General features: G+C 40.6%; 1 protein-coding gene across 1 annotated transcript in view; it reads right to left on the bottom strand.

The window, feature by feature from the left end:
- DCX-EMAP (Doublecortin-domain-containing echinoderm-microtubule-associated protein) overlaps positions 1–27,470 on the bottom strand; it is a 108,496-nt gene that overhangs the window by 9,849 nt on the left and 71,177 nt on the right. The window contains exon 2 of the mRNA XM_065221338.1: positions 1,897–2,082. Within this exon, the coding sequence (XP_065077410.1) occupies positions 1,897–2,082 (186 nt within the window). The remainder of the gene's footprint in view (positions 1–1,896; positions 2,083–27,470) is intronic.

Here is a 27,470-nt window from a genome sequence, read left to right as displayed (position 1 = left end):
CCACTGAAATTGTTCGTTGCACCTCCAGAATTCTTCGCAGGTGTAGGTAGGTGTCCCTAATATTGCTACTTCAAACCTAAAGCCCACTTTTCTTTCAACTCTGCTAGAGATTAAAGGCTCAGGACCTAACCTATAGATCAAGCTTTCTTACGCTGGACAAGATGCGGATCTCAACAAAGCGATGGGAACGAAAGTTGAACTGAACCAGGATGCATTTGAGTAACGACTATCAGCTGTAGAAAAGTTGAACATCTGTCAAAAATATTCTTCTCCGGCATTCCTGCTGCAGATGATCTTGATCCGCGCAGGAAGTTGGAGTGCAGTCAAGCCATCTCCTGCGGTAGGCTCGTGGCCGTGAAAGTAGACCTACGGGTGAGGTGATCGATTTGTAGAAGCCTGCAATGCTATAATTATAGTCTGGTCCAGGTTGCAGCCGACGCAATAGCAGCTTAAAAGAAACTTGCCAATGCTTTTCAAGACTCCGGTTTAGCAACGAACATTGAGCTCCTATGCAAGCTACGAAGATTCGGTTAGTGAAATTCAAGATTAAGATTCTTCGAACCAGAAATTGACGAGTATGCCTTAGTGACCAGTTTTGTCCTTACACTGGCACTGTAGCAAAATAATATGCCGGAAAGAATGAGTCGAACCCGGCTGGAGATGGTTCAGTGACTATTCTACTAATCGGTGAGAGTGAATCATTCTCCTGCTAGGTCCATCGGAGGGAACACAGCTCAATCTGGAACCATTTGCGAACCTCAGCTCACTGTTTGTTTTGTGTTTTTGCTCTGATGGCCTTCCGCCAAGTGACGTCTAGGTGTCTGTGCGGAGGAGTACCAAGACCTTGGAATTCCGGATCCAGTGAGCACCGCACGACACCTTCCTCTTCATTACCCGAGGTCACAGAACAGAAGGGGAAGTGCAAACAAATCGGTGAATCAAAAGGTGGTTCATTTTTCTGCTCAACAAGCGTATTGTTGTAGCGTTCCACACGGGCTTTCTATGTGCACTCACACTATCATAGGATGCTGTCTATCTTAACTGCAGGCAGAAGATGCCTTCTACCGCTAGGTGCGCTAGTGTTCACAAATGACAAGTGGAGCCACTTTCTGATCCGAAGTTCCACTCCTGTGCCGAGGTGCTCGTACTAGTGCTGGATGATGAAGATTCGACGAAGATTTCAGAAGTTCCCGATGGAGGATCCCGACATTCTCGATGGAGATTCCGAACATTTTCGGCGGAGATTCTAGACGTTCTAGATGGAGATTTCAATCGTTCCCGACATAGATTCGAGACTCCCTCAGACTCCTAGATTCGAGATTCCAAACGTTTCCAACGAAGGTTGCAGACGCTTCCAAAAATGACTGCAGACGTTTTCGACTGGGAATCCATATTCCCCCAACCCTGAACATGGGTTCCAGCCGTTCCCGACAGAAACGTTTTCGAAGATACTTACTCGGAATGAAGCGATTCATTTTTTTTCTTTGTTGCGAAAATGCAGTAAGCTTTTTTGCAGCACTGCCAAGTACACCAATGTTGCCTGGTGTCCCGTAACCTCATTTTTTACTTGTGCACCAACTTTCCAACTTTCAGATTTAATGAAATATTCATACTCGAATCGGTTGGAAAATACACTTTATCTTCTAGTTTACTCGATATCTATCCATTGCAAGGAATATTTTGATAATTGTTTACGTTTTGAAAGTTGGTGCACAGGTAAATTGAGGTTAAGGAAACGCCACTGGGAAAGCATTACCCTTTCTGATGGTGGCGTTAGCTGCGTTGGCTTTCTAACAGTTTCGACAAACTGACGTTTGAATCTTTGATTCTACAGAAGCAGATACGTCCCTTTGAAAAAGTAATCGAGAATTGCGAACCTGAAATATCGATACTCACCTGAACACTATGATCGTGACTGTTGATAATCCGAATCACCCGTCCGGCGCTCGGCTTCAGACTGCCGGACGGCATGCTGTCCACTTCGGTCACGGAGGGCTTGCGGCTCAGGCGACTTCCGGTGCCCCAGCCCTGGTTGCCGGGCGATGCGTACCAAACGCCGTTTTTCTTACCATAACTAGCAGGCTGTGAATATCGAACCGAAACGAATCGAATTGTCGTGATGGAAGAGATTTGCGAAAAGGAATATATTAGTAAATTGATTGTTGGTGAGTTTTTATAATTGTCGGCGAGTTGGGCCACACACGCCAACATTTTCATGTTGCCGGAAAAGGCGAAACAGCTTCCCCGATCGACCTTGAGCTGGAAAAGCTATAGGTTTACCTATCGCACGCAATCTTCGGGTATCGAGCACACGAAACCAAACACCCAAATCGCCGTAATTGGAGGGTAATTGAATATGAACAATAGTAATAGCGAAACAATGACGCGCTCTTCGAGTTGGTGGCACGCTCATTTTCTTCGGTTCGAAACTCTTGATAAGAGCTACCAAACCAGAACCTGCTCCTTGTATTTCAGTTGTTTTTGTTTTGAATTTACGTCATCGGCGAAATGCGATCGATGTCAATTGAAAGTCCGCCTTCTCGCGGGACTTTGTTTCAAACATGCCGTAAGGCAGGTGAGTCGCGAGTTGCAGGGATTTAGTGCACCATGGAGGTACTAAATAATGGTCATATATTTTTGCGGAAGAAATGGGAACACAACTATGTCACTGCACTGTTGTACCGTCCAGGAGGAATGTTACCCAACCGGCAACGGTCGTCGTCTTCGGCGAGGAATGGCCATTTTGACCTGACTGACCCAATGGAGAGTTGCTGCGTCGTGTGGGGTAATAATTTATATGGCAGTTGCTTGCTGCAACTTTGCTATTTTTCTTTTCTTTTTTTTTGCAACTGCTTCCTTGTGGAGCTCTACAAAACCGAGTTGATATTGTGTGTGTGGGAAGTGGAAATAATTAGCGGTGATCGCCGGAAGGGGACCGTTAATAGCTAGGGAACAATAGCAATCGCAACGAACATAGTAGGCTGATGAAGTGAGATGGAAAGTGAGTGCAGAATGTTGTTCCGTTCTTAAAGGGAATGTGACTTTTCAATTAAAGTCTTAGCACTTACGTCCACTGGCGGTGGCGGTGGCTTTCCATGTGTAAACACACTATCGTGAATGAAGAACAACCATGCAACTCCATTTTTGTACGGGCACGGGTTTTTTTTATTGCCAGTGGAAACGCATGGTTATTTTTTGTCGCTAAATTCTGAACATTTGTGTCAAATAGGTATTTGAATAGAAACATCGCGTTCTTTGATGGAAAGTGTTACAAAGAGCTACCAATGTAGCACCTACTTAAGGAGTTGGCCTAGAAAACATTCGAAGCAAGTCATGAGAATAATTTGCATAAACATCCTTGAGAAGTGTACCATTTGAATTTTGAACACTTTTTGGAGAAGTTCATCAAGGTTGAGCCGATCTTGACATGGCGGTGTTCCTCTGCGTTAGTGATATATTCATAAGTTTTCTTTTTCTTCATATTTATTGCAGCAAATCAATGTTCTTTGACATGTGCGTCTTAATGCTAGTGATTTATTTTAATTAATTAATTAGTTGGCTAGCGAGTAGGAGAAATATGCAATAAGAGAGAAATAAATGGATCACTGTATGTTGTCAGTTTTGATCTCACCACTACTGACAGCATGGCGCCACCATCGTATGGGCAAAAACTTAACTGGAAGACGTAGTTGCACCTCCATGATTGATCAGAACAGCACATGAATTCAATCTATTTGCAGATCAATAACAGCGCCGGACAACGACCACGCGGTCTTCTGGGGAGGGAAGGATGATTAGTTCGACGTTGGTTGTTACTAGAGACCGAATGCATTTAAGATTTTTGGAGCGGAAAACGTTGGATTTTCTTCTCTTGTTTTTCATCAGGCACAACTATTTGAAAACTTCACGAATCGTGACGAAATATTCGTAATATTTTTTAAAACTTTATTATTGAGATTTTTAGCTAGTTGGCTAGTTTATCTCATAATATTCATAATTGTAAGAGGAGCACTTTCCAAATAAACTGACTACTAGCCAAATAAACTACTGACATAAAATAATCTGTACTTCCGGAAGCAGACTTTAAACTGATTTTTTTTTTCTGCTGTTTCTGGACTTGGTTTTCACTCGCTTGTTCTCTGGTGCTCTCCTCGGCCATCTGGCCAAGATACTTTCAAGTACTAAAGCCCCTCTACCTCTTCCTCCGTTTCCTGGGCGTTGTAAAAACCGGGAATTCAATGGAAGAACCGGAAAAATCTACATACCGATAACAACAATTAGTGAAACAAAGCAAGTATTTTCCAAAAGAAATACTGATTCTTTTGCTGCATAATTGCCATCAGTTCCGTCTTTTTAGCATTTAATTGCTCTAAAACATTGCAAATTGATTTTAAGAGGCAACTAACCATCACTCGATTTGCTTTTGCTTCTTCTTATTGTATTTCTAAATCATCACTTTCTAGAAGTATTGGTAAAATTCGTTGGTAGCGTGCGTCGCCATGCCAAAAAAGTATGGTGGTGGTATGGTGAGCAAAACCTGTCATCTCTTTTATTCTTTTACTTCTCAATACAATAGCAAATTGCCGGCGCCGGTGGTGTAGTGGTAAGCGTGACTGCTTTCTAACACTCCAATGGGTCTGGGTTCAATCCCAGCCGAGGTCGGTGGGATTTTTCTGAGGCATACAAATCTCTGGTCACGTCTTCTTTCGGAAGGGAAGTAAAGCCGTTGGTCCCGGCCCATGTGTGTTGAATGGGTGCGATATCCTATTCAAGTGTGTGGAAGCTACCTTCCTGCACATTCGATTGCCGTCAATGGATGGCAATCGATGTCCGTCGGTGATTGGCACTAGATTGCGGAACAGAGACCTGACGTTAAATAAAGGAATGAAGAAGAATACAACAGCAAATGTGACGTCACACATGCACGTGTATAATAATGTCGTAGACAAAACATTCACACTGCCAGACTACGCTGTATGACATTTTGCTTACACCCCTGAGCGGGAATGCCAATAACGCCAACAACAGGCTGCATGCAATGCTGCCATCTCCTCTGTTTGTGTTTAATTCAATATTTTTTTTTACTTTTGTAATTGGAACGTTTAAGTTGAACGTTGGAACGTTGATATTTATTCACCATTAAAAACATCCTAGATGAGTGGATCGTTATTGGTTTAAACTTCGTATTTCCATGTTTTATTAAACATATATTCACTGCTAGAGGTAATACATCTGACAATGCTTGTTCAATGATTCTTTTACGTTCGCTAACAAAGAAGTAGAGTCGAAGAGTGCAGTTTCGAACCCCTTTGGATACGGTTGTGTTTTAAGTTTGCTCTCTGTTTTGTTCGTGCGTTCGCTTTCATAGTTTTCGGCTGCATTTACCGAATTAGCGCTGGCACTCTGCCTCCCGGACGGTTATACGTGTGTGAGTGGTGGTTTTCTCACTTTCCGAGAAGTTTTAGAATCGAGAAAGAAAACGTGATTCATCAATTGAAGCATCAGAAGAGATGTCGCTATCTGTGATGTTTGATTTTTTTACTCCCGGACCAGAAATTTGTGGCACCGCGAGTGATAATTTTTAATTTCAGTTTATTTACGCGCTGTAAGGTGCGATAAACGGTATTCCGCTCATTGGATCTGTGACTCAGTTCTCCGTTGCTTTTGATTCCATCGGAAGTTAAGTTTTTTCTCCTGCGGGAACGGAAAAGTCGGAGAATATTCCTGTTGTACGGTAGATGATGTTCTGCGTATGATATGAAGTAAAAGTGGTATATCAGAAATAACTTGGTGCGATCCTTGAGATGATTCGTCACCTGTTCAAAGGAGTATTTAGATGCCACGATCGTTCCAATACCACTAGCTTGCAACCAACTGGACGGGATTACTGGAAACATTGGATTTATAAGGTGAGACCATTAACATTTTATGTACCATTTAATAGATGACATTAAGGAGACATTTATGAGGGGTCGTAGAGTTCTCTGCTTTTCTCTTAAGTACATGTTGGACTAACATACCTTTCCTATCCCTACAAGTTGTAAGGACGTGGCCAGGACAATCCTTAACTGTTGGAGCGGAATATGTCTTTATCTGGGAGATAGTAATTATTTCCTAGTTACTATCTGTCCAGTAATAGATATCCGTCTTGCTCTTTAAAGTTTTGAATTCGTACCACCTACGATATTGTGCAACTTGTTCGATAGTAATGCTAACAAAGAAGTGAAGTCGAAGTGATTTTCTTGGTGATTTATTTTGTTCACCAAGAGATTTGACCTCCAGTTTATATTAATTTTGTGTATTCGATTACGTGAAATTGTGAAATGCTACGAAGAACACAAGTAAGTAAATGCAGTGATGGTGTTTTACCCAGAAAATGCACGATGTAAAATCATGACATACTTGCTTTAAATTTTCGGATGTAATGTGCATGATCCTTAAAGTTAAAAATTCAAGATGCCGGACTTTGCGTGAAACTTTCAAACTGAATTGCTATGTTATTCTTAGAATAACTCCGAGGGAGTTGCGAGGAGAACTTCAAGGAGGGATCCTAAAAATAAATTAATAGGACAGTTTTAAGAAAATTCCAAAGGATGTCTGAGGTGAATTCTAAGATATTTTTTTAGGATTTCTGAGAAGAGTTTTTTTCTAGAGTTTGTTTTGAGGTTTTGAGAAGAATTTATAAAGGGTCGAATTCTCTGGATAGTTTCAAGGAATTTAATTTAATTTATTTATTTAAATCTTCAACAAAAAGCTGTATAGATAATTATCAAGTCTAAATGCCGGATCCTAAGATTAAAGGTACACTTGCTAATATTAGTTTGTACGAAGGGGGAGGTTGCCACAGCAGTGTGTGGTAACGAATCTGTCTTTGTGGTGCAAGAATGTCGATTCGGTTCAAAAAATAGCTGCAATCCACGTCACCATACAATAGTCCAAACACTAAGAGCCTTTGAAGTGGCTTCCTTCTTGCTCCCAACGAATCCAGGTCTATCAGTCTGCACCGTTCTTCGTAAGGCGGTAAGTTACCCACATTGCTCCAGGGTAGAACACGTAGCGTTGAATGGCTTCGATCCTGTTTACCTGTATAGCGTAGAAGGGTGCCCAAACAACAACTACATATTCAAGAAGTATAGAGATAGTATAGCGCATATATATTTTGAAAAGCGTATGTGTTTCTTTTCAAAAATCCTAATGTGGCAAATGCATGGAGACGTGCTTATTGAATCGCACTTCAGAGTCAATAATAACACCTAAATCTTTGACCGTATGAGATTGGAGCAATCTGCTGTGTCCAATGACATACTCACACTGCAAAGGCTCGCTTGAACGGTTGAAAGATATAGCACACGCTATTTCAAAACTACCCAAATTTGGGTAGAATCCACCCAGATCGGTCAAAACTCAACCTACCCAAAAATGGGTAAACTGTGTTGGGAGTGACAAGTTGACAAATGAACAACGTCGATCGGATTCATGTCGATGTTCTTCATTTGTCAACTTGTCAGATCAAACGCAGTTTACCCATTTTTGGGTAGGTTCAGTTTTGACCGATCTGAGTGGATTCTACCCAAATTTGGGTTAGTTATGAAATAGCGTGCACAACATCTCTCGCGTAACATTTGAAAAGGGCCTATCCTCGTTGATCGATTCTCTTCATCGACTTTCTCTTTGGTTTACCACGGCAACAAAAAACGAATTTATCGCTAGGCTCGCAGCACAGTTCGACAGAAGATGATGTTAGCTTGCGCCTGAAACAACACACTGAATGGGAAATTCATTTGCAGTCGGGTTATTCGCGAATGAGACAATCGATGAAGAAAATCGATCAACAATGGTAGGCCTCTCGTGTTGCGCGAGATTTTGATACCAGTGTTGGAAAAATATCTAAAACTCAAATTTCGCCAATGCCCAAGATCACGCTTGATTTTCGTAGACAAAAATCAACTAGCAAGCAAGCGTGTCTGCCATCGGTGGAGAGTAAAAAGAGATAGCAAACTATACCTTTTCTTTCTAAGAAAACGAATTGCAACGGAATCATTTTTGTGTCGCGCCAGCCCTCAGCTTGATTTTTGCACGTTGTGAATAGTCTCGCAATATCAAAGGAGCTTGTAAAATCAAAATCAAGCATGATATCAACAATCAATACGAAACTAACGATTTTAAATTGGCTCACCACTTTAGTAGCCTATTGGTCCCAAGCAAACGATTAACGTACCCTATTCTAGTTGAAATTCTATTACTACACTATGTTTGTTTTGATTCGCTATGAAAGTTTGACAGATAACATCAGGGGTGTGTGGATTCATGCAGAACATGCAGGGGTGAGTGAAATAGCTTGGGACTGCTTGGGACCGTTGTTCTGGTACTGAGTGAGCCAAAAATAATAATGATTTTCTTCGGGACCCAGTGGTCTTAGAGTTACCTCTATGATGATATTGTGTTCCAATATCACGTATGACATTGAGAGCGTATGAGAGTGGAAAAATATTATATGATTGGTGATTTTGCCAACACTGTTAGTTACATTAGCCTCCATGCCATTCAGCATACACCAGCGCAAAAGGTAATCAATATCCTGGAGGATTCCATGAAAATTTTTAGAAGAGTTTCAATGGAATTTCAAAGTGAATTTAATGGTCTTACGAGAAAATTTTTCTAGAACACCATGATAATTCTGAGCGGAATTACATGGAAAAATGAGACTTTTGTTCGCGTTAGATCGTCACCGCATTAACTACGTGAAATATGGACCGATAAATCGGGTGATGTCTGTTTATAATCTACATTGTGAAATGATAGAACTAAATATGCCACCCCTAAAACTGAAAAAAATATTTCCAAGCACTGCGAAATCATAGATCATAAGTTATAATGTTATTATGTAGTATACATTTTTTGATTGATGAATAAATAAATAGGGGGCCTCCCTTAGCTCAGTCGGTAAAGGCGCAGCTACAAAGCAAGACCATGCCGGAGGTGGCTGGGTTCAATTCCCGATCCGGTCTAGGAATTTTTCGGGTTGGAAAATTTCTCGACTTCCCTGGACATAGAAGTATGATTGGACTTGCCACACAATTATACCAAGGGGGCGACCCCGGCGTAGTGGTTAACATCCATACCTCTCACGCCAAAGTCACGAGTTCAAATCTCACCCCCGGACAAGTCACGAATGACCCAAGAGTGTTAAAGCGACTATAATAAAAAAAAAAAAAAAAAAAAACAGTTATACCAATGCAAAAATGGTACAGACATCGAAAGCTCTCAATTAATAACTGTGGAAGTGCATCTAGAACACTAAGTTGAGAGCACACAATAAGCTAATATGCGATATGCAATAAGCTTGAAATGCGAAGAAGAAGAAATAAATAAATAAATAAATGACATAAAACAAAATCCCCATTAACTTAAATATGTTGTGAACAAGCAATTGAATTTGGTTGCTTCCATCGTTTTGATCAAGCTATTATTGCAGAGGGATTTTTTTCATGAAAAAACGAGAGTTTTGTCACGATACGTGCCTTTACTGACAATGCGTTGTCATTTGGCTCGTTGAAAGTTTTTCATTTTGTCATTATGAGATATTTTGGATTCCCTGTATAAAACAGCATAAGAGTTGCCAGTCTTCTTGATAAGTTGTCTTTGTTCAAAGTTAAGATATAAAATTCGGTCTAGGCACTGTCTTTTAGTTCATTTTTTTTAAAAGCTATACAGGCACGCTTCTGGCGGCCCATTTATGCCTAAATTATGCCCAAGTTAATACAAACACTCGGATAACCTGAGAATACTATGTACTTTATCTTCAGTACAGAACATTCAAAAACACTGCAACTAGAAATTTAGTACTGAAACACCAACAAATGGAACCATAAACACGTCAGTGGTGTCGCTTCCAATGGATACAAATCAGTGAAACAAGAAGACCCTATGCCTTTTGAAACTGAGTCGAATGTAAGCATGACTCTAAATATCGTTTTCAAAAATGTTGAACAGGAAAAAAGTGAGGTTACGAAAAAAGTGAGGTCGAATATTTTTGTCTAAAATCTACCTTAACCGTAAAAAAAAATAACTGCTTGTTGGCCAAATACAAACACAAGTACTTGCATCATTTTGCATATGAACGAAAAGCTGAATATTGGGTCTTATATAATTAACGATGCAATACTCATCACTGTGCATTAAATTATGGCTTTCCAAATGATTTTTGTAAAATTCTTATTTATTGCAATTGCTGCACGAAAGAGACCATTAAAAAATACGTAAGCAATTTTGGCTTGCGAAAATGGCAGTCGTAATACTAAGATTCGAAGAATGAATGCGAACCAAGCGGTTTAAATTATAATCACAAAAAGACTGACTAAAATGATTGTTTTCACCATACTTTTTTTTCGAAATTATCCTCCCTTTCTCGATAGACTTAATAGCATTTATACTTAACATTTTCCGAATCATTGAGATGTTCAGGACATTGTTCAAGGCTTCATTGTGCTTACAGAACTCAATATCTTGACTAAAGAATAGTTTGAAGAGCATACAATTTCTTATTGATAGGGGAAATGGCTCTATGGATCTAAAGATTAGGCCCACCGATAAACATATCCTGCTCTTCAATTTTTGTTAGAACAATGCATAGAAATTGATTGCAATAAAAATTGGATATTTTTGGTTACTAGTGAAGAATCGTCAAAAAAATGCTTTCCTTCGAAATTTATGTATGTGCAACTTAGGCCAACATTAGTTCATTCGCGTTAGTTTTACGGAGTCGATCCATTAGGGACTTTAACCCTACTATTCCATAATGTGTATGCTGTCAAACGGTTCTCTTGAGAAGCTTTTGGTCTACTTTTGGACTGGATTTGCTTCGCTGCATCAACTTGCCTCTCTTTTGTTGAATTTGCATAAATTATCGAAAACCTGATTGGACTGTTTACCCAAATCTATACTCATTACAACCAACTTTACTGAAAACACTCTAACCGCACATGCACGTAGCCTGCTTCGTTTTGTCCAAAGGTGCTCCTTTCAGTGAAACCGGACCCATATGGGAAAATTTTCTGATTACTATGCTCCTTTTCTTTTACTAGCCACACGCCCTTCACAAAAAATGACCCCCTGCAACGCTGCAATCGGTTAGCCCGCTAATTAATGCACACACAGTCACACATACTCGTACATTAGAGTTCGGAGTCCCCTCTTTAGGGAGCAATTAAAATTTCCTCACAATCTGCCTACTGCCATCAAGTCGCGCAAGACGGTGGTATCGCGCTGATCCAACTCGGAAGGGAAGCGTGGTAAGGTCACGCCACAGAAGGACCTAACTCCAACGAAACTACTTAGTAACTAAATAAGGCGGGAAAATTAACCTCTCTGTAACCGTAGTGGAACATTGGCGGCGTCAGAATGACAAATGCTGATTCCTCTTCGTTATCGAACATTGGTGCGGGCACGGTACCGAACTTCCGGGGTTTTCAAATTTATCGCGCTTTCCTCACAACGACACTAAATGGGAGTAATTCACTTTGGTTTGTATTGGGGGTCGGAGAGGGGGGGCAGTATTGGATCACTCAATTTCGAAATTGCACTGTCACTTTTCACATTCTAAAACGACTCAGGAGCCAGGAGTCCTGCCATCCATTCGCGGCTATTCAGGACCACATCACACACACACAAACACACTCGGTGTCTAAACGGGTCACTAAAGAGTGAGAGACGGACGGGACTAGAGTCACACACGGTTCGCACGGTTCGACGTTTGGAACGCGAGTGAGTGCCTGGCATACTGCGATTCGCGTTTGCGGTGTGTCGTGCCGCCGTCGCCGCCTGCTTTTGGACAAGGACTTTCTCCTTTTAATGGCACTTGCTGTGTGTGCTGTGCCGTGCCGCCGTGCACAAACAAACCGGAGACCGGAAGCGCGATGAACCAGGAGGGCTGGGGGGGAGAAGTGACGAACTGACGAAGACGACGAAGTTGCATGGAATGGAGTTTATTTTTTTCGTTTTTTTTTTAACAATACCAAACGGATGTCGGGTGGTTCTTCTGAGGAAAGTCACTTTGTTGTTATTATGGGGAAGATGTTAATTCAATTGGATTAATTATTCCGGGTAATCGATTCGTCGGAGGCGTATGGGGGGATACTGGGAGAGGGGAGGAAAGGCATTCGTTGTGTGCCGGACGTGATTAGGATTGTTTTGAGTTTCTCCGGTGGCGTGGCAAGGCGAAGGTGGACAGCACCAGGATGACGGAGGTGAATTTTGATTATATTAGACCCAGGTGTTAATCGTTATTTGAAAGTTATGAAGCATTTTTTGAAATTTTACCTTGACTGGATAGGTTGTACATTGTGCTTGTCATACTTTGAGAAACAGCAAGGCTGTTGGCTCTGTAGAACAGATTTGGGGGGGATTGTTTTGCCCAGTGAAAAATTCTACCCGGTTAACCATAGACTAACAATAAGACCATGAGGTTCCGAAGAAACATGCTCAACCTTTTGGTTCGGGAAGTACCAGACCTTCGGTCCCAAGCTAGTTGAAGCACCCCTCGAAACGAAGGAAAATCCTCGAGCCCCTCATTAGACTCTGTCAAATCTAGATAAACATTTCAAAAGGTCCTATCTGCATTGATCTTCTCTTCATCGACATTCTCTTCCGTTAATAACTCAACTGCAACAGCATTCCCTGCTTAGTTTCGTATTGATTGTTGAGTTAACCCTGGGTACTGCTAGAGTGTCTGTAAGAAGAGTTACGTCATGTCAAAATTGGAACACCTGTCAGCTGATTGGCAAACGTCATTCCAATCGAGCAGAAAACCTGTCCAACGGATTAGATGTTGTTTCTCTTAATGTAGACACTCTAGGTACTGCAAATTCATTCCGTTTTACACATTTTACATACCTGTAAAAACCTGGATTATCAGGGAATTCAGGTTCAAGAGAATCATGGAATCTCAGAAAGTTTCATGATGTTGCATTTTTGTAAGTTGAGTTAAAGTTACTCACATAAAAGGGTATTTAGCACTTTTGTGATTGAATAATGATTCAAATATACGTAGCCAAGCATTGCTTTGACAGCATGAAGTGGTTTTATTGAGTATTCTAGGTCTTCATTGAAAACCTGGTTAGCTCGTAAAATTAGCTTCTCAGTGAAGTTTTAGTATTTTAATATTGCTGCTATTTCGTGGATAAAGGGCGGGCTCTTCTCCCCATTCATTGGGGCATCTTCCTGTTGGATGGCTCATTTTCTGACCAATTGGCTGATCAAGTTGTTGGAAGGAGATTCTTAACTTTCCCAACGAAATGAAAAGGCGAATTCGTTTTCGGTCCTTCATAGAGCGATTTGCTGATGACAATCAGAGGCTATTAAGCTTGATCACGTTCAACAGTGAGGAGAGCCCACAGCTATCGGAATTGTTGCCTTGCTTCAATGAGTGGTAGACCACTATCATCATATCGTCATGTAATGTTGCTGCTATTGCAATTTAGAGAAGAGAGAATTTTAATTAGAGAATTTTGGAGGTGACAGCGCTGTTTTTACGATTTCCCACTGGAGGAATCCGCCCGCAAATTAGCATTTGGTTAAACGTATTATCCGGAATAATTTTCTTGTTGAGCTCGGTCTCAAAATGTGCTCAAATCAACACAAATATAATGGGATTAAAAACAAGTGTTTCATATGTAAAATACAGAGTGAACAGTGAACTGGGAAAACCGGAGTAATGCTGGAAATTTGAAGTCAGCGAAAGATGATAAATCTGAAAAAAATATATCTTGTCCTCTCTTCGAAAACTATAAGATTTCAAAACCGTTGGACAGGACTAGATTTTCAGGATACAGTCTGTTTGAAGGACTATTAAGTGAATTTTAGAATTTGTTTCCAACACAAATTTGAGCATATTTTAAAATGAATTCTAGAGATAACACCAAGGTATTTAAGAGAATATTTTCTTTGGAGCTTTAGCAAAATCTCTAAAAGAGTGAAGAGGATTCCAAAATTCGTGAAAAATAGCAAGGGAATTTTGAGGGTACAGTTCCAAAATAATTCTGCGAAGATCTGTAAGGAAATTTAGAGGAGAACTCCAAGATAATTCTTAGATAAATTTGAAGATAATTCTTGCTCTTAGCTTAGGCCCTTTTCAATTGGTTGAGAATCTGAGATGAATTGCATAGGAAATGTTCGAAGAATTTCAAGCAAATTAAAAAAAATGCAAGCTCAAGTTAATTTCTAGAGCGAGTTTAAAATTCGAAGAGAATCTTAGGACGATTTTTATGAGATGACAATACTTGACGACAGATAAGAATAGTAATTACATCTGTGACTTCTGAATGTTCAGCTCCCGTTTGAAAGCTCACATTGGCTCCCGTTTGACAAGCACATTGATCATCCAGGCTCACGCTTATCACGAGATGAACTTACTATCAAGAGATGTCATGTCATTTGAAAATGACGTTGATGTCAACGGCAATATTCATCATATTTTATTGAGAGTGCAATTTCTAATGTAACAATATGAACAGGGTTCGTAATTTGCATTAAAAGTGGAATCGTAATAGAAAATTTCATCATTTTGGGTACATTGGAACTTTTTTAAATAAGTGCAATTACATTGGAAAAAAATCACCATCTTAGCGCCCCTCGATGGGACTTTGTATGGGAACGAGCTTTGTTAGCTTAGTGTCAAAAAGTAAAGTTATTATGTTGCTTTAAATCTTGATTTAAAAAGATCGAGATGAAATTCTATGGGTTCGAAAAAAACATCGCTGTGTTCAGAAAATTTAGCTCTTTCAGGTGATGTATAAAAACCGATAATTTTTTTTCTAAATTAAAGAACCCAATTTTACGAATTAATCAGATTGTCGATCAGTGTTGGGAGGACCTACTACCAGGTAGTGATAAACATCGCTAGCACTATTCTACAGCCGCAGGCAGTATATGAGCAAGTCAAACGCGCACTCTTTGGCCTGTGGATTTGAGGAAGTACCTCAAATCCCTCATCCATTAATGTATGAACTAGGTAAAGGAGGATGCGTTTGATAATTACTGTCACATTAATGGCCTTTCGCTCAATATTAGCGTCTGGTCAATTTTAATACTGCAGTACTCTAGTGGAACTAACCTGTTCAGAACTTTCTCTGTATCAAAGTATTGTTCCATGGAAAATTTCGAGTGGTGTAAAACGTCATTTGAAACTGCTCGTCTGGGAACCGTTGAAAAAGATGCTCACGTATTTAGCCTACTTTGTGCAAAAAATTATCGATATAATTCTAAGGAACTACCCTAGTCCACAGTCAAATGTGTCAGTGTGTACAACATATCGACCCACCCCGAATACGACCTGCTTAAGTCGACTCTTTTCTTTCTCAAGAAAAAAAAAAGCTGTTATCTTCTTCCTCGCACTCTACGCCTTCATGCTTTTTCCACTTTCCATTCAAGATTTGCATGAATTTCCCGGTTTCTCAGTTTTGTTTGTTTTTGCCTGCTCCCTTACGAAACACATGCCTTCAATATTCGGATAGCATGTTTCGCCGTTTTTCCGCCGCCGTCGTCGATTGCACCAAAACAACGAACGGAACAAAAGCAGCACCAGGCAGCTAGTGTAGTGAATTAATTTAAATTTTTAAAACTCCCTTCCTGATCCATTCATGCATCAGCAGCAGTTTGCAGGTCGGTTTTACGCTCACGTGTCATTATCTAGGAGGGAAAATCTGACCCCCGCCCCGTCCCAAGACGGGAAATAGGCAAAGCAAGAAACCGCAACTGTCGAACACCGTGAGGTTGAGGTTGAAGAGTTTATGATTTTGGCATAAATCAACAGCCCCAAATGGGGGATCCGAATGATGGCCACTGCGCGTGTTGTGAGGAAAATTGAGGAGTGCCGAAAATCTGCGGCCCCCACATTTCCCGTGTGGCGCAGCATATGCCGGTAAGGTCAATAACGTATTTATGCTAAGTACTTCCCTATCTGGCAACGATCCGAACGGAATGATTTGATGAAATGGGAAAATGGGATTGGTTTTCAGGGTCAATGCTGCAGTAATGGTCGAATGAGGTGAGGTCACGGTCGAGAAAATGTGCAATTTAGACAAATTTTTAAACCATTTACATGCAAATTTCATATTTGCTTAATGCAATGGAAGCCATATTGGATTCGGTAGCCCATCCTTGAATCAAATCAACGGTCAAGATTACTCCAATTACAGGGCTGCAATTCGTGCTGCTCACACGAAACGAACCACCTCCCAAAATTTCAGCATCATACCGCTCAAGATCATCGAGTTTCGACGCACGAAAATTGCGAAGTGGGAGGAAAATTACGCGCCACAAATCTTCTTATCACAACCTTCCACAAGCGTGTGACTTCTTCGTGCCGCGGGCCCAAGGCAACGGGGCGTTGTTATTAGTAGTTATTGCCCTAACCACACTCGTAGAGATTTATGAAAAACGCGATGGCCCAACCAATCACACTTTAAGCAGCAGTTTTCGCTTTCTGTTCTCCATTTGATGGCTTTTCGCACGAAAACCTGAATTGCAGGGTTCGGTTTCAGCTTTCCCGAGGATTTCCAGATAGCGCTCTCCCTCGCGTTCGTTCTGCTTCAAGTACCTACCTATGTGGGGGTTGATTTGTTTTCACGCCAATTTCTGTGATTGAAAGTACGCGACGATGATGGCTCGAAGATCCGCGTCCACCACCAACTCCAATTAAGTTGATGTATCACAAGCACAACCGACCCGAGGAGAGAGGGAAAATGGGTTTTCCACCGTTCTGCCTTCCTCCGCTGGCTAATAAGACTCGATCAACCGCAGGGTAATTGTACCGCGCGAAGGTTGCATGTTACATGTCTTGTTACATTAATTCAACTGCTGGGCCACGTCGACGACAAGGCGGGACGTGGTTGGCCTTATCGCCAAAATGTGATTCCTTTGTTATTGTTGGGCGTTTTTGCGGTTGTTGTTGTTGGAAACTGATTTCGCAGCTTATCTCAACAGTTCTTCCCACGTGCGATACGGCTAAATTGACTGCGTGTCGACGATCAAGGATTGCAGTTTCGCTGTTCTGTCGTCAAATGTCACTCAGCGTAGAAAAGTAGGCTTTGAGTTTTTTTTCTGTTACCGTGACGAGGTTATGTGAGGAAATATGAAAGCTTCAAGTATTTTTGTGCACGATATTTTTTTTTTTAGTTGGATGTGAGCCAAAAATAGTTCTATCGTAAGATTGGATGTGTCGGTTGAGCGAGTAAAGGTTAAGTAATTCAGCTGGTTTGACTTATTTGAGTGCACCAATATCGGATTGGCACCGACACGTTGATTACGTCAGTCGGCAGTCGAGTGAAAGCGGACAATCGACAGTCGATCGAAATTCCAAATGACACTCATTATGCTGAGCAATGCAAATGGGATTCAGTCTTCGAATTCATTAGCAGCTGACATTGGAAGACTGGAATTTATGCTTTCCGTTTCCAGGTGGGAAAATCCAATGATTATCATACAAATTTGATCAATAAGTTAGATAGGGTTAGATAAGTGGTCAATAAGCGGAATCACGTGATTTACTACATAGCGAAGAGGGTTAGGATTTATCTGCGCCTGTGAGTTTTGCTTTTAACGTTTATAACTGTCAAATAGACCGCCATCAAAAGTGTCATACCAAGGTTCAGGACAAATACGATAACTTCTTTATCCCTGAAGAAGATCTTAATGTAGGATCGAAACGTTGGGTAGGAAAAAAACGCTTCTTAAGCTTATTCTGTAAGACTGCCAAGTCATTCCACGCATTCCAAGTATATCATGTGAAAGCTTCATAAGATAATTTTTCAGTTTCAGGGCGAAAACGCGATTTTTTCGAAACGTTAACTACTAACAATTTTTCAATTTTTTTTATAAGATGCAAGAAGAGCTATAGCGATGAGTGAGCACTCATCGTTATAGCTAATCGCTAATTGAGACACTTTGGAAGAGGAATTGATAGGTTTTATGTGTCATACACAAACTTTACGTCCTCTTCCTGCATCTTACAAATAAAAATATCGTTCTAATATTTCATAGTAACTCCGATTGGTCACATTTTAGCTGTAATGAGCAATTGCAAGCCTGTTCAAGACTGTGAGATTTAATGTGAATTTCAAAATCATGAGTCAGATTCCTCGGATTCTGAGAAAGAGAAAATGTTATAGGGCTGAAGAAACTTTTTATTTTCTGTGCCTTAAAAAGAGAAGCTTGAAGTTATTTAAAAGATTCTGGAACGAAGATTCAGATTTCAGATGTTGAAATGTTTTCCAAGATCCCAGATTTGAAAACAAATATACAGCCATACAAATACATAGCAAAACGATATATAGTGGTTCTCAGAATTTCGCAAAAAATGGTAGTTTTGTTCCTTATCGCAAAATATTAGACCCTTATTTTTTATTTTGTCATTAGGGTGGTCCAAAAATCTATTTTTTTTTTCAAATATCACTTCTTCCTAAATTGACTTTTTCAAAAATGTATAGCTTTTGAATTACGGGACCAATTTCAAAGATCAAAATATCAAATGAAAGGTAATTAAAAACACTTGAGACTTGAAGTATTTCTTCAAATCTAAAGGCATCTTTATCCAATAATGTATGAGTTAGGTGAAGGAGTGTGAGTTTGACGAGAACTGTCGCTTTAAAGGTCCTTCACTCTTTTTTAACTTCTATCCAATATTCACACTGGCGTACTCTAGCGGAACTATCAACCTACCCTACCCACTTCACAACTTTCTCTAACTAATAAATGTTCACACTAAAGCTTCTTGTTGATATTAGATAGCATTTTCAACCAACTCTAAAGGAAAAGAATTCTATGGATAATTCCAAAAAAATGTAGAAGCGAATTCCAAGTGAATTAATCATATGGTCGAGCAGTTTTGGGCCAACCTTCTACCAGCGATTTTACGAAAATGACGCAATAAATTCTAGCACGAATAAGACCCTATTTTCTCGAGGATCTAGAAGAACAAAAATATCCAAATATTGTTACACGACATAGTTTGTGTAGTAGGAAACGTCATTTTGAACTGCTAGAATCATGTGATTCATTCCGAAAAGTAGCGGCGCCAGTGGTGTGGTAAGCGTGATTACTTCTCACCCCAGCATGCCTGGGTTCAATCCCAGTCGGCGCCACCGTTCTGAGGGATAACATCTCTGATCACGCCTTCCTTCGGAAGGGAAGTAAAGCCGTTGGTCCCCGGTTCATGAGTTGATGGGTCGATAGGTAGGGTCCAGGTGTAGGAGCTGCCTCCCTGGCGTCGGTAGCATTGGTGCTCTTCACGGAAAACAAGATCGACGGAGTGTAAAAAATCCGAAAAGTGTTCCAATGAATGGAACTCTGCGTACAGTTTTAAAGAGTTTTTTTTTGAAAATTGCAAGGGAATTCTACGAAGAATTCTTAGTAATCTGAACTGAAATTTGGGTCGATCTCATTGACCGAGACCAGCTTCGTATCCTGCGAGCTGCAAGCGTGTTTTCCGAAATTTTTGATTTAATCGAGATCACTCGACTTCGGTGTTTGCCGAAGCATCATACACCGGTGCAAACATTATACACGGGCACTACCACCAGTGTCTTGTTAGCTACGTTTGTTTTTGACGTAGTACTACGTCTGTGATTTCTATATGGGGGTACACTGTTTGAAAACCAAAAATGGAACATGTAACAAAATTATGAAAGATTTTGAACGTTAATAACTCAGCTGCCCCTGGACCAATTTCAATCATTTTATCACCAATCGATCAGAAATATTTCGATAGAGAACACAAGTGAAAGTGGTAAATGTCAAGCATTGTCCAAAAGCGTCGAAATAACTAACACATCCACCAATTACGTAGTATGCATATGCTGCTTCCCCAACACAGTCATCAGAGAGTCGTTAGTAAACGAAAAATGTCGAAGTGGCATTCGCCTCCGATCTTCAGGAGTGTGCGAATAGGAAGGATGCAAATGCGTAACATTCTGACACTCATAGCCATATTTAGATCCACACGTCCCCATCGTCCACACGAAATGCTCTCCAGAGTTGTAATCTTGTAACCAAACTTGAAAGCAGGGGTGCAAGTGATTTTGATCGATTCTTTTCATCGACTTTCTGTTTCGTTAATAACTCGATGGCAAACACATTCATTGGGCTACAAAATGGTGAGTGACAATCTGGAAGGAGCGATATACCTAGCTCCGGTCCTCACAAGTTCCTACCTCACGCCTCCACGAGTCATATGATCACAAAAGACTGCCAGCTGAAACATGGACACAGCTGGTTGGCGTAGCCTGGGCAATGTTGTCAATCCGACAATAGCAGAGTCAGGAGGTGCGACGCGAACACTGGCGCGGTAACCATAGCACGGTGATAGAGGAAATGCTTCGCCAACCCTTGGGTCTGTTCACAGCGTCTGACTGGCATCCAGCGGCTGAATAAGAAATGCTCTTCCCCGGAAGCTACACCTAAGATGGCAGCCCCATCGCGGCGGATAGGAGACCTTAGGCCAACCACCTACTGTCTCTGAAACCTTTACAATTGTTACAGAAACCAACAGAGAAAGACATCGAACTGATATAACGGCAACGACTTTTAGCGCAAAACAACGGACACGAATTGGATCATGGAATGTATTGACGTTAGCCCAGCAGGGTAAACTGGCACAACTCGCCAACGAGGCAAGACGCATGAATCTAGAAATCCTGGGACTGAGTGAAGTTCGTTGGCCAAACTTTGGAGAACACAAACTGCCTTCGGGACAGGTACTACTATACTCTGGTATTCGAGGTGAAAACGCTCCCCGCCATCGTGGAGTTGGTCTCCTACTTAGCGTCCAGGCAAGTGCTGCGCTCATCAAGTGGGAGCCAACACGGTAGAACACGGGTTCGTAACCTTACCATAATCCAATGTTATGCGCCAACCGATGCTGCCGAGCTACAGGACAAGGAGAATTTTTACAGTCAACTGAATGCCGTCGTGAATAAGGTTCCAAAGGGTGACATCAAGATCTACACTGCCGACTTCAATGCGAAGATGGCAACGTAGAAGAACAATGGACGGCCATCAAGAATGCCTTTATAGAAACAAGCGAGAACAACTTGGGTGAGCTGCGCACCCATAAGAAAGAGTGGATCACAGATGAAACCTGGCGGAAGATTGAGGAGCGTAGAGAAGCAAAAGCCGCGATAGAGCGGGCGAGAATCAGAGGAGCCAAAAACGAAGGACGTCAACGGTACTCGGCTCTAGAGAAGGAAGTCAAGCGCTCTTGCAGACGGGACAAGCGAGCGTGGGTGGACTCCCTGGCCGACGAAGGGGAGAAAGCCGCAAACACTGGAGATATACGCCTCCTCTACGATATCTCACGACGCCTGAGTGGAGCAAGGATGAACCCGAGGATGCCAGTGAAGGACACGACTGGACAATTGCTTACCGACCCCACTGACCAGCTGAAACGCTGGTTTGAGCACTCCGAACAACTTCTTCAAGTTTCGACGGCCAACCAGCCATCAACATCTCGGCATGATCCGCCTAGGGTGCGGCGCATCACTCGCGTCAATTCCGAGGCCCCATCACTGCAGGAGATTGAAGCACCTATCCGAAGCATGAAATCCAACAAGGCTCCAGGGGTCGATCGCATATCAGCAGAGATGCTCAAAGCTGACCCCATGCTATCCGCACAAATGTTGCATCAACTATTCTGTAATATCTGGGACACCGCGACTTTTCCGGTCGACTGGATGCAGGGCATCTTAGTGAAGGTCCCAAAGAAGGGGGATCAGACTGTGTGCGACAATTGGCGAGGCATCATGTTACCACAGACAAACAGACGTAACTCTTTGAAAAACTTGTTCTTGAAAACATAGTATCTCAAAACATATAACTTCAGTAGCGACATCTATCTGGCTTCTCGCGGAAAACAAGCTTGCTCGCTAGCTCGTAAACAATATTGCATAAAAGTTCTATAGAATATATAGAAACGTCAAAGTGATCCGATGCCAGCGCTGCGGCGAGTAGTTCGCGGAACTGATAATATTCAAATCAACCGTTAAATGCATGAACGAAGATACACAATGAAGAGTTACGTCTGTTTGTCTGTGATGTTACTGTGTATTGTTCTCAAAGTTCTGTGCAAAGTTATCCTGAATCAGATACAGGAGAAGATCGACGCGACTCTCCGACGCCAGCAGGCAGGATTCCGTGCCGGAAGATCTTGTGTGGACCATATTGTCACGCTCCACATCATCCTGGAGCAGGTCAATGAATTCCAAGAGTCCCTTTATTTGGTATTCATTGACTACGAAAAAGCTTTCGACCGTCTCAATCACGAGAATCTGTGGGGCGCCCTGAGACGCCTGGATAAAATCGTCAACCTCATCGAAGCGCAGTATGAGGCTTTCACATGCAGAGTTCTGCATAACGGAGCCTTGTCCGACCCTATCCGGGTAGTCGCTGGTGTGAGACAAGGATGTATACTATCACCGCTACTGTTTCTCATCGTAATCGACGAGATCATGGTAGGTGCAATTGACCGTGTACCGAACCGACTTCGATTTGGCTCAAGATGTTGCTCTACTAGCACAACGGCGCTCTGATATGCAGAGTAAGCTCAATGACCTAGCCGAACGCTCCTCTGCGGCGGGTCTCACCATCAACGTCAACAAGACCAAATCGTTGGATATCAACACGGGCAACCCTTCCAACTTTACGGTAGCGGGGCAAGCAGTGGAGAAGGTCGAAAGTTTCCAATATCTTGGCAGCCAAATAGCGTCGGACGGCGGGACCAAGAGCGACATAGGTGCACGAATCAAGAAAGCTAGGGCTGCCTTTGCGAGTTTACGAAACGTATGGAGATCCAACCAGATAAGTCAACGCACCAAAATCCGAATTTTCAACTCGAACGTGAAATCTGTGTTGTTATACGCCAGCGAGACGTGGTGTGTATCAGCGGAGAACACTCAAAAGCTGCAGGTCTTCGTCAACCGATGCCTGCGGTATACAATTCGTGCCTGGTGGCCTCACAACTGGATCTCGAATGCCGAGCTCCATAGTCGATGTCATCAGAAGCCGATAGCAACAGAAATTCGAGAGCGAAAGTGAAGGTGGGTCGGCCACACACTTCGACGGGGCGGAAACAAAATCTGCAAGCAAGCGCTGGATTGGAATTCGGCAGGACATCGCAGCAGAGGCAGACCCAGGGGCTCATGGTGGTGGAGCCTCAATAAGGAAATTAAGTAATTCGATAGGAATCTGACCTGGGCCCAGATCAAGGCAAAAGCGAGCAGCCGCTAAGGATGGAAGTCTTTCACGTTGGCCCTATGCACCGCTGGTGGTGCACAGGACCCTTAAGTAAGTAAGTAAACACATTCATTGATACGTTTGTTGTTCTGGATGATAGAAGAGCATAGCAGAAATAGTGCGAAATAGGTTAGTGAAGTCATCAAAAGAGGAAATCGATGAAGAGAATTGACTTTCGACCCTCTGCTTCTAAGTCCCTTAATTCAGTCGTCGTCATAGTAATGAAAACTAGCATCGAACCGCTTTTGGTTCTTGGGTTACATTGCTGGTTGCAATTCTGCTGTTTGATATTTTCGAAGGACCACCAAAAAGCATGAAATTACAATATTTTCTAGGGATGCCTAAAAGAAAAATTATTCGATTAACGATTAATCGTTAACCTCCAATCCAGGTATTCGATTAAATATTTATCGAATTTTCAATTATTCGAGTGCGTAACCGACTTCCCTTCTTATTTCTAAGCGTTAAATTTATTCGCAGTAGAGAAAATAAATCAAAGTACTAATTTATCTGAACAGGCATAGAGAAGAACCATGACGAGAAACAGGATCATAAATTCGCCGAAAAAAGTTTTAAATGTCTTTCCGCTAAAGGCTAAGATTTACCAACATGTTGAGAGAAGGAGTTTAACGAGAAAAACTCAAAAGGGGAAGAGCTTTAGCTGGGTGGACACTGATATTCTACCGGCTGTTTCTATACAGTGCATAATCAAATGTAGAAAGGCACTGCAGATGAAGGTTATTATAAAATTCTCAAAATGGGTGGGGCATGAATTGCTAGCTTTCGAAAAAATATTTTTTTTCATGTCCGATTGACAAGCGACAAAACCGTAAAAAGAGGAGGAACTTCAGCTGACATGTCCTTAATTGTTGCTTTCATCCATACAGTAGCTATGTAACCGAAGCTCCTCCCATTTGGTGGTGTCGTTAGCATCTAGTGTTTCGTTCGATGTCTAGTGCCGTATTATTTATTGAATCGCATCACAGGCTTTCTCTGTATTATCTTTGCATCTCTCAGGTGAATCACATTTCATCGTCATTATGACTGCAGTTAACCAATATCATTTATTATACAAGACCACGTTGTCCTACGTTAAAATTGCATACAACCCCATGGGGCTGTCCCTTGTAGTTTTTACTATCGAGCACTGGTACTGTTTTCACCATGGCTGTCTCAAGGCATTGCTTAGGATTTTTAAACACGATCTCGTTACTGAACAAATTTGCGTTAATAATTCAGTTTTTTTTACGAAACTATAAATACACTGACATAAAAAAACATGAAGAATATCAAATGAAAATTATTTTTAAAAAAATACAATGTCTCATTGTTCTGCTTTTTCTATATTAAAAGAAAATGAAACAGATTGCTCATATCAAATTTGGAGATCTTATTGATTAGGTAAAAAAAAAAAATCGGTCTATGCGCCAATTTTCGTCCTATCGTGCAAAAAACATCAAATACATCTATGATTTCGGCGTTAACGGTTCAATTATACGTTTGGTACTATACTTTAGTTGAAAAGCTGCAACACAAAGCCTTTAAGAGCGTGGAGTTGGTTCTTAAAAACAATAGAAACACTCCAAGCAAATCTATCTTTCTATTCCATTTTTGCCTTCATTCGTATGATGCAGTAAACCTAATGATGTTTCTAACTTTTTGTACGAAATTAAAACCCGTAGACCGAATTTGGAATCAAGAAGCAGTGTTATGTTTAGCAAAATATAACCCATTTGCAGGGCTGGTAGTGGATATGTGATATAATAGTAGTGACTTTAGTGACTAAAATAATGAAAATAGTGACCAAATAGTGACTTTAAAGCAATAAAAAAGTGACTAATAGTGACATTTATCGATCAAAAAAAAAAATTGTTACAATATTTTGTTGGCTGCGACCCACTTCGAGAAATTTTATAAACTCACAATCACAACCCACCCTGAAAATTTTTCATGCTCTTTTAAAATAAAACAAATAATCTCATAAATTTGACTCGAAAAATTATTATTTATTTATTATACAGTGAACCAGGAATTCAGGAAAACCGGAAAAAAAAGCGCGAATTCGAAATCACCGGAAAAAAATCGGGAAAAGTCCGTGAATTTCGATGACAAACCGGGAAAAATAAGATTCTGGACCTTTAAACAATTGCAAGGCTCCTGGACTGGAAAATATTTTCAGGATACAGTCACTTTAATTAACTAAATTTTATGAGATTTATGAATTCTGCAGATAACAACAATGTTTTTCAGAGAAAAATACCAATAGATCTTTTTTAAGGACTTTAAGAGAGATTTCACTAGAACTCCAAGTGTTTTGGGACTTCAGACGTTCAGAATAGAATATTTATGACGATTGTGAAGCGGATTCCAGGTCCATTTCAAATAAATATTCAAATTAAGTTCTTAGAAGAATTGTGATGGCAATTCAAAGGAAATTATTAGAAAATTTAAAGATAATATCAAGCGAATTCTGAAGAGAGTTTCATGGATCTCACAATAAAAACCAAGGGAGTCGAATTTTGAGGGAACAATTCCAAAGGAATTCTGATATGAGTTTTATGAGAATTCCGAGTTAATTCCAAGAGCATCTCGAGAAGAATTTCAAGGGTATTCTGAGGAGAATTCCAAGCGCATTTTCAGATGAATTTAGTGGAGAGCTACAAGATAGTTATGAGCAAAATTGTGTGACAATTCTGAGGATAATTTCATGTAAATTATAAGGAATATTCAGACTAATTCTAAATAGAATGTAAGGATTAAGTTCAAGCAAGTTTTTTCGAAGCAAATCTTAGGATGAATTCTTCGATTTTTTTTTTCTGAAATGCTGTATAGACATTTTCAACGGTCTCAACAATCAACAATCTCAAATTAATTTTAGATAAACTCTGAAAATAACTCTGTGATAGGAAATGATTCTAATGGAAATTTGAGAACATTTCAGAAAAATCCTGTAAAGAGTTTTGAGTGAACTTTTTTCAATAAAGTTAAAACATCGATAAATCCTAATGACTTCTTGATAAGAAGCTAACGATTTAAAAAAATGGTGTTTCCCTGTTGTGAAATATACATTTAAATTAAGCATATATGCGATTAAGCCGAAGAGATCACTAAGCTAAATGGGTTATAATTTAGTTATCAGAAATTTCCCTGGCTCAAATTAACCGGGAAAATCACCAAAATTTCGGGAAAGCCCCGGGAAATTTCAAATTGGGATTTGCTGGTGACCATGATTATGACTAATGCTAATTTGATTTTTGTTTTATGTCACCCAAAATTTGAAAATTTAGCTCTTTTTAAAATTATTTTCCACTCTACGCTACTCTATCCTTAAAGTACACAATTTTTTATTTATTGGTTTATGAATTTATCATTAAATGAGTTACTTACTCGTCCTATTCGAGTGATTTCGGACATAAAATGAAAATATTATTTGCATCATCCTTATGCCTTATTAGGTAATCAAATAATAATAACACGGCAAATGTTGACAATTTTTAGACAATAAATTTTAAAGACCTCGGATATAGAAACTTTTGAAACACGTCAGATTTGTATAGCTCTAGGAACTACAAACTTTTCTAGATAGCGGTCCAAGAAAAAATCTCATTATTCTGGAACGAGGGAAATTTTTCAAGATGGAAAGATCGTGAATACACACGGCAAATTAATCTGACTCATATATGAGTCAAGTTCACTTAAATTCGCAAAAACGTAAGTCACAGAAATGAGTAAATTTTTACTCAAAGATGCGCAATTGTCACCCATATATGAATAAATGGCATTCAAATATCAGTGATTTTAGTGAACGGGACTCACATATGAGTCAGATTTATTTGCTGTGTAAAAAAGTTTGCATGCGTCTCGGACTTAACATCTGGAAATCGAAAAAAAAAAATTGAAAGATTCCGGGATATCGAAATCTCTAAGACAAACAAGTTAAGAAACTTGTGGATATAGGGAATGTAAGTTCACTCGGCCTTGTCTACCGAGGATGATCTTGAAACAAGGGAAAAAATGAGTTAGTTGTCTTCATCTATGTGATTCCTAATCTTCTATTCGTTGTTCCTTAGTTTGAAGTGGTTAAGGGTTCTGATGCATGGTCATTATCGGTGTCATACCTTAATTTTGTTGCTAAGGAATCCAATTTTGACTGACAAAGGGGCGCGCCTTTGGAGGGTGTGTCAACACTC

Source organism: Ochlerotatus camptorhynchus, unplaced genomic scaffold, assembly GCF_037179485.1.
Source record: "Ochlerotatus camptorhynchus isolate MF236.1 unplaced genomic scaffold, CSIRO-AGI_Acam_v1.1 ptg000141l, whole genome shotgun sequence".
Taxonomy (NCBI): domain Eukaryota; kingdom Metazoa; phylum Arthropoda; class Insecta; order Diptera; family Culicidae; genus Ochlerotatus; species Ochlerotatus camptorhynchus.
The sequence above is the reverse complement of the archived record's forward strand: the minus strand, read 5'-3'. Positions and strand labels throughout refer to the sequence as shown.